This window comes from Gymnoscopelus braueri (genome assembly GCF_963280865.1).
Source record: "Gymnoscopelus braueri genome assembly, chromosome: 18".
NCBI lineage: Eukaryota > Metazoa > Chordata > Actinopteri > Myctophiformes > Myctophidae > Gymnoscopelus > Gymnoscopelus braueri.
In genome coordinates, this window is record NC_137618.1 from 51,455,967 (window position 1) to 51,465,061 (window position 9,095).

The window sequence follows — 9,095 nt, forward strand, 5'->3', positions numbered from 1 at the left end:
GAGTATTTACAATTTCCAGTACTTTTACTTCTACTCTACTGCATCTGAGAATCAAATATTGTACTTTTCACTCCACTATTGCATTGTGAGCTTGTAGATCTGCTATGTTCATAAGATTTTTTTATACATTTGAAAACTGGGACATTCTACATAATGAGTATTTTCTACTTTGGGTACCTTAAGTAGCCTACATTAACATTTTGATACCAATACCTTTTACTCAAGTAAATTCTGAATTTCTGACTTTCACTTGTAGCATATATATATATACATCTCTAGATATATAGATATATAGATATATAGATATAGATATAGATATATAGATATATATAGATATAGATATATACATTTTGATACCAATACCTTTTACTCAAGTAAATTCTGAATTTCTGACTTTCACTTGTAGCATATATATATAGATATCTATATATCTATATATCTCTCTCTATATATATATATAGATAGATAGATAGATAGATAGATAGATAGATAGATAGATATAGATATATATATCTATCTATCGAGATAGATAGATAGATATAGATATATATAGATATAGATATATACATTTTGATACCAATACCTTTTACTCAAGTAAATTCTGAATTTCTGACTTTCACTTGTAGCATATATATATCTCTAGATATATATATATATATATATATATATATATATATATCTAGATATCTATATCTATATCTATATCTATATCTATCTCTATCTCTATCTCTATCTCTATCTCTAGATAGATAGATAGATAGATAGATATCTAGATATATATCTAGATATATATCTAGATATAGATATATCTAGATATATATATATATATATATTGATATATAGATAGATATATAGATCTAGATATATATCTAGATATATATAGATAGATAGATATAGATATAGATATAGATATAGATATAGATATAGATAGATAGATATAGATATAGATATAGATATAGATATAGATATATCTAGATATATATATATATATTGATATATAGATAGATATATAGATCTAGATATATATCTAGATATATATAGATAGATAGATATAGATATAGATATAGATATAGATAGATAGATAGATATAGATATAGATATATATAGATATATACATTTTGATACCAATACCTTTTACTCAAGTAAATTCTGAATTTCTGACTTTCACTTGTAGCATATATATCTATCTATATATATATATCTAGAGAGAGAGAGAGAGAGAGAGAGAGAGAGAGAGAGAGAGAGAGAGAGAGAGAGAGAGAGAGAGAGAGAGAGAGAGAGAGAGAGAGAGAGAGAGAGAGAGAGAGAGAGAGAGAGAGAGATATCTCTAGATATATAGATAGATATATATCTAGATATATAGATAGATATATAGATATATATCTAGATATATAGATATATAGATATATATCTAGATATATAGATATATATCTAGATATATAGATATATATCTAGATATATAGATATATATCTAGATATATAGATATATATCTAGATATATAGATATATATATAGATATATAGATATATATCTAGATATAGATTATATAGAGAGAGAGAGAGAGAGAGAGCGAGAGAGAGAGAGAGACCGTACTTTTACTTCTACTCCACTACATCTCAGAGGCAAATATTATGCACTACAATTATTTGAAAACTTTAGTTAAGTTACTTTGTAGATTTGGATTATTATTACACAACATACATTACCCAGCCCTACATACATTTCAGCCAATTGAAAATAGCCGATCTACTTGTAGATCTGCTATTTTCAAAGGATGTTTTATACATATGAAAACTTGTGAAATATGGGACATTCTGCATAATGATTACTTTTACATTTGTACTTTCATTATATTTAATACCAATACATTTGTACTTTTACTCAAGTAAATGTTGAAATCCTGACTTTTACCTGTAACAGAATATTTCTGCATTGCAGTATTGATATTTTTACTTAAGTTAAAAAAATGTAGTAATTTTTCCACCACTGCATATACACAGTAGATGAATGCCCTCTTACAAAAAGTAACACGCATGATGAAATTATCTATACATTTTCTGCTGTGGACAGTTGATTGTATTCTATTCTTTTCTATTCTATTAGATTATATCGCTGTCTCTCTGTGTTCCCCATGCAGCAAACAGCTCTAGACCTGCAAGCTGCAAGTACTGATTATTTTATTGGTGATTATTAATTTTGTAAAAATAAAAATTTATTTATTTTATAAATCAATTATTTGATTAACCACTAATAAGAGACCTCAGTGGACGTCAGTGGATATCCATTATTGTTTTTCTTTCTAATAATGTATAACTACTCACCATACTGACTCATGATCAAAGCTCTTAATCTAAACCATTTCCATGTAGATCATTATTAATTATTATTTGCTCTTTTCAGGGTATGGAATTCACCAAGTCCCTTGCCCATCTGCCACAAATGCGCTTCATTGATGTGGAACGACTTGTTGCTGCGTTTTCACACACACCACATTCAAAACAGGAAAAGGGCTACAAGTTCTTCGTTGAACAGTACCTGTTTGATTTTGAAGGTAAAGTGCTTTTGTCTTTTTTAACAAAACATCAGCATATTATATTCTTGATTAGGTTACTGTAGCTCCACCTGCAAACTTACACCTTTCCATATTGCTGCTGTCTGCTACAGCAGTGGTTCTCAAATTGATATGTATTAGGCCGTGGACCCCCATCGGAATAGGTTTAGTGTCAGACCCTGCAGAAGAGAAGATTTGTGTAAAAGTTTGTCTTAATAATTCCAAATTTTCCACTATTGTCAGATTGTAATTATTATTTTGAAAATAGCAGATCTACAAGCTCACAGCACTGAGATGAGATTTATTGTGGTTAAACTGATTGTGATGCTATTTTAATTTATTCTGTTGGGACAACCCACTCAAGGACCCCACTTTGAAAACTACGTAATCTGTATCATAAAATATAAGTCAGTAATATGCATGGTTAATCTTGCACACTTCTTCCCAAACAATGGAACACAGTCTCTAATGTAGTTGATCATGCTGTGACGGTGAGAGGGCGATGTCACCGCTCAATGAAGAAACATGAGGAAGCTCACTACCTTCAGGTTTCTCTAAATGAATATAGTTGTTATCCTGCGCCTGCGGCGGTTGGCTGGTTGCAGATGGTTTTCCCGCGTTTTCCTGCAGTTGCAGATGAAACTTTGCGGTGTTCCCACAAAGTTGCATGCAGTACTTCAGTGTGTTTCTCAGTCTGTCAATGATTTGTGTAGCTAAACTCCAAAAACCTATGTTACAGTTACATGTTTAAAAACACAAGTTTTCTTTGGTGGACAAAAAAGACTGAGAAAGACTCTGTGTGATCAATATACATATATTCAAGGGTTGTTGGCCTGGATCGCTGGCGTAGCGGTCCAGGCACCTAAGCTCAGTGTACCCTGACAGCGATGTCGCAGGTTCGAGTCCCGATCCAGACGGCCTTTGCTGCATGTCACTCCCCCATCTCTCTCTCCCCATTTCCTGTCAGCCTACTGTCCTATCAACAAAGGCATACAAGCCCATAAATACATCTTTAAAAAAAAATGTGCATGGTGAAGGTCCCTTTTATACAGTATACACTAAACGTAGATGTGTAAATTTAACGTGTACAGCAACAACACTCATCTTTATTTCCCTATTAACAGGTGACACTTCATTCAGAAACGGTTCCTGTGGAACTGGAGACCACTTCGTGCTCTTGCTGTGCAGGAAAGGCACTATGTAACCACATAGTGGCACTTCTTTTTCAAACAGCACACTACAGGTACGTCACAAAAAATGTAAGATAATGGAAACGTTTTTTTTTTCCTGTAATGTAATTAATGTTTTTCATATATTCTAGATTCATTACAGATAAAGTGAAATATTTGACTTTATATGTAGCTAGAAGATATCAAAGATTTTTTCCCCTACATTATATATATAACGTTCAACTATATTAAAATTTTTGGGGATTTACCTGTATAGTACCTTAAGAGTCAAGTCGGTACCATTACCTCTGGCATGCACCAGCTCTCTGCAAACCTGGCACCGCCCAAGGACACAGGTCAGATATTGATGTTTGTTTGACGTTGAAAAAGTTCAACAGTTTGTATTGTCTTGTCAATTCATTATTCATATTTATTTTATTACAGGGGATCGCACCAGAGGCGACTAACGACATGGAGGTGCGTAAACCAGTTCCTAGGACAAAGGATCGTGTCAGGACTGGTGTGAAGTGCACACTATACAGAGCATATGCTGGTAAGTATTAATGAGCTCCCACCAGTACAATAATCTTAATGCATTTCTTACATAACATACATTACATATACATGTATTTTGGAATTCATGATTTATTATTAGTACCAGGGTTTGGGGGCAGCTTAAATACTTTATAATAAAATGTAATATTTTAGGGACAGTTTGCATTACATGTAAATAAAGAAGAAAAGCCAGCACTCAGAAACAAGTGAGGGCCTTCTGAACTGTGCCATGACATATAATTAAAATGTTCAGGACTTGTTTGTGTGTGCTGCTGGCCTTTCTTCTTTCCTTACATGAATTTCTGTTGAACAGTGCATACAGTAAAAAAAAGTGTATTGGACTGAGTTGAAAAACAAAATGTGCAGTTTTGTTTTCTCCTTTGACAATTTTCATTACGAACATGTACAGGGAGGTGATAAGTGTGGGTGTCTGCTTTATTGTGAAAGAGCAGGTGTCATAATAAAATGTAAATTTAACGTTTCTCCCTTTTTTCTGTCAGGGCCTCTTCCAGACCCAGATGTCATGGCGAGCGGGGAGAAACTAAAAGACCGTCGTCCACAACTTGGGATTTCTAAAGTGCTGCACGGGCTTAAGGAACTACAGATGGTGGACTCAAGATTTGGCCCAGTTCCATTTGGGTCTCTGCTGTCATATCAGTGCCCTCCTGAAATGAGCAGGGACATTATTAAACACCCTGGTGGCCCAGAATTTCCTCAGTTGCCTGTAGATGGTTACACTTATACATCTCCAATAGCTTTTCAGCCCAGTTACAAGCAACAATGCCACTTGGACAACTTACAGGTGACAAGGGAGATGTCTGCTGCTATTGAAGCAGAAACCCGGCAGCAGTCAGAATGCAATCTGTGGACAGAGGTTCGCAAACCTAGACTTACAGCTAGCAGATTCCGGGAAATTAGCCATGTTCGTGGGGATTCTTCCGCCAAAGCCTTGGCAGCCCGCATTATTAAAGGAGCTCCTCAGACAGCCGCCATGAAAAGAGGGCTGGATCTGGAACCAGAAATACTGAGGCGATATGCAGACTGCTTTGAGGTATCTGTGACACAATGCGGGATCATCATCCACCCTGATGCACCTCACCTTGGAGCTAGCCCTGATGCTAAGGTCTATGACCCAAAGGGAACACCACCATTTGGGCTGGCTGAGGTAAAGAGTTGTGGTGTTGAAGACCAGACACAAGTTAAACATCTGAAAACAGTAAACGGCAAGGCCTACCTTAAGAAGACCCATAAATACTATTATCAGGTTCAAGGTCAACTAGCCATTAGTGGACTTCAGTGGTGTGATTTTGTCACAGATACCCTCAATGACTATTCAGTTGAAAGGATTTACAGGGATGAGGAGATTATCCACTCAATGAGACAGAAGCTTGATGATTTCTTTTATAATGTGTACATGGATGTCTTCTTATCCTGTAGACCAAAGTAACTAAGTACTGTAAATGTACTCAAGTGTGTTACTTTACTCAAGTATTTCTGTAATCACATTGAGATTTGTGTGTGTGTATAATATGTATATATCGAACTTGTGAAATGGGACTTTCTGCTTTATAAGTACTTTTACTTTTGGTACTTTGTTTTGATGCCAGTATATTTGTAATTAAGTATTTCTACATAGTGGTATGAAGGGTTGCCATTTTGGTTCTCATGGGATGGCTATATGCCACCCCCTAGTGTTCACATTTAACCGATTTTTTGCATAATTTCTCCCACTCTGGACATGTTTTGGACATGAATCTGATTCCAGATCAACGCTGAGTGCATCTCAATCCATGCCCGTCCATCTACAAGTGGTACATGTTATAGACATGTATTTTCTAGTCTGCAACCTTACATTAACCACTTTCAACCTGGCATCCCTATTTTGGACAAATGGGAATACCCGGTTTGGTATTAAACATGTTTGCCACATTAGTTTTTCATCCACTTATTTGAGCAAACTGTGTAAAGAAAAAAACATGCCATTTATAAATGTTTAACAGGTCTTTTAATGAGGACATGGTAATTGAGAACATTTAAACAGTTTAACTTCTAGATCGGCTATTTTAGGTATCCTTCCTTAGGAGACTTGCTGCCTTGTATGGAATCCAAATGACTGAAATCAGTCGTAGTGACGTGAGAACTTTAATCCATGCACATTTAACCAGTAAAACCCCTTTACACTTATCTTGTGTCTCCGCATTTCAATGTATGTTTTTCCACAAATCATTACCCATCATCATACTGGAGTGTACAAAAATAGCATATCTACAAGCTCAACGCGTTGCATCTTGTGAGCTTGTAGATTTATTTAATTAAATTGTCTGTGGGTTTTATAAATATTGAGTCATTGAAAAGTATTAACGCCTTGTGACTGGATCCATTGGAGCACATTTGAGCACAGGCTCTTAACATTTCCTGAAAAGTAAAATTTTCAGATATACAATATGGTTTCCACCCGACAGCGTGGACAAAACAAGCTGAACTTAACACTTGAACCCCATTCAACAAGCTCACTTGTGAGCTTGTACATTGGCCAATTAGATTTGGTGTAGACAGATGGCAGTCCCAAAGTACAAAGCCCCCACATCCAGTTTACTATAAGTACAAGATTTCTGCCTGACAGTGATTGATGATGCATTTAAAGTCACTCTTCTACTGACCATGCCAGTATTAACGTACACATTTGTCTTTAGCTGTCGGAGGCTTAGGCCTTTCAAATCTTAACTCTGTGCACTACAGCAGCCAGTGATTATCAAACCTTTTCATGTCAAGGACCCCCAAAATGCTTTGTATTTGGCTGCGGTCGTCCCACTTTGAGAACCAATGAACTACAGAGTCACCAGTAAAACTCAGTATACACACAGTACAAACTGTAAGCCATGGTCCATTACTTTGTATAACTAGTGGTTTGAAGCCTGGTAAGAAAGGCCAAATTGGTCTTGTTTGTCTAATTTGACACAGCAGAAATAGTACATCCACAAGAGAAAGACTGCATTATCCTAAAACAAACATCACAGATGGTGATGCAACTAACCAACTTATCTTTTGAGGAAAAAACTATTGGATGCACAACCTGAGGGTTGAAATACATGTAGGATTAATGGCTGGAATTAAACTATGTACATTAATTCTAGAAACAAATAACATGTCTAATTAATCTTGTGCAATAAAAAGAAAAATAAACTAATTGTCGTGCCACACAAAGAATTAGTTACGGGGTGGCAGTAGCTCAATCTATAGGGACTTGACTTGGAAGAGGTGGCTTCAGACTGGTTTGTCCCCTTTGACATCTAGAGGCCCCATGTAGTTAGTCAGGATGCAACAGACGCTCCACAGCTGATTGACTGAGCCTGTCATGGACAGAGGAACAAGTCCATCCCAAATATGGTATTCTTTGACCCTGCGTATGGCCCTCTCTACCAAAATCCTCAGACGGGCAATAGCCTGGGTCTTCCGGGTGTCCTCCTCGCTGAGCTGAGCTGTTTTCTTAAGCGGAGGGATAATGAGAGTTGCCTGCACGTCAGAAAGCATCTTCTCAATCAGGAAACCCTTGTCTGCCATTACTCCATCTCCGGGCTGAAGTAACTGTAACAGCTGTGATTTACGAGTTATTTCTATGTCTGAGATGGAGCCTGTATACAGTTTGGAAACAAATGTGATTACACCACATGGGGAGATTCCAATCAGTCCTTTAAAGGTGGTGTGGTTTTTATAGCTGGAGAACATTTCTGACTGTAGTGACAGAGAGGATGCCGTTTCACAGCGTATCTCTGTGCAGTCTATTATGACTCTGACTTCAGGGCAGTACAGCTTGAACTTGTCAGGCATTGTAGCTTGCACTTTCTCTCTTGACATCCACAACGGCAGTGAGCCAAGCACAAGAAAAAGATAGCTAGTCCACGTTAAGATGGTGCGACTGACTGTGGACTGGCTGACCTTAAATATGGAGGCCAATGTTTTCTCATGAAGCCCAGCTGCAACACGACACAGAAACATGAAGAACTCGTCAATGAGTGGGAGTTTGCGACGAGGGCTACAGGTAGGTAGATCTTGTGCTGTTCGCTGTGCCTTGGACCAGTAGACTAGTTTGGAAGCCGAGGGCTTAATTGACTCCCAAAACACAGTGAAAACCTCCTTGGAGATGAATTTGGTGTAATACCGAAAGTCATCATCTGTGACACAAAACTGGTAAACAAGGGGCCGGTGCACATCAACTTTCATCTGCTCAAGTTCCATTTCAAGCAATGAAACTTTCAGCTCCAACTCCCGCATTCTTCCAGAGACTGTGTCCAGTTTGCCTTTAGGAGGATGACAAAGTATACACATCACTAATCCATCTATACATTTTACAATCTAATTCTATAAAGCAAGGTCTTTAGCCCACCTGATTTTCAACTCAGGTACAGGTGTGTTGTGTTTTTTATTATTAAAAAGTAAACTTTCTGGTCAAGAACGTGTGACGTGCTGTCAATCATTTTTTACAATGTAATTAACTCCCATGTATATTTTCTGTAAGAGAACATGCTTTACACAGTAAGTTTTGCATACTAACCAGGAGATGGACGGCAGTCGTAATCATGGTCACTTGCCATGGCACCTGCAGTGCATTGCCTCGTCTGTACCGTTCCCTGTGCATTGTCCTCAATCCTCTGCCCACTGGATTCTCCCCTGTCCTCTGAATGGTCCCCTGGGACAGACATCTCCACACAGTCTTCCAGGACAGCAGCACACATACGCTTGCGTACTCGCTGGTGAACTGGCTCCCGAACTTGTGAACCTATCCCGAGAACAGTAAAAAAAAATCCCAAAAGATATCACAA

The 9,095-nt window shown here is 37.1% G+C and overlaps 1 protein-coding gene across 1 annotated transcript; it reads left to right on the plus strand.

Annotated features, from left to right (window-relative positions):
* Positions 1-3,438: 3,438 nt before the first annotated feature.
* LOC308073413 (uncharacterized protein) lies at positions 3,439-5,722 on the plus strand (the record flags this gene model as incomplete). Its single annotated transcript, XM_080412286.1, has 3 exons — positions 3,439-3,447; positions 4,165-4,273; positions 4,776-5,722. The coding sequence occupies 3 exons, from the start codon at positions 3,439-3,441 to the stop codon at positions 5,720-5,722; spliced, it is 1,065 nt and encodes a 354-aa protein (XP_080268412.1).
* Positions 5,723-9,095: the final 3,373 nt, after the last annotated feature.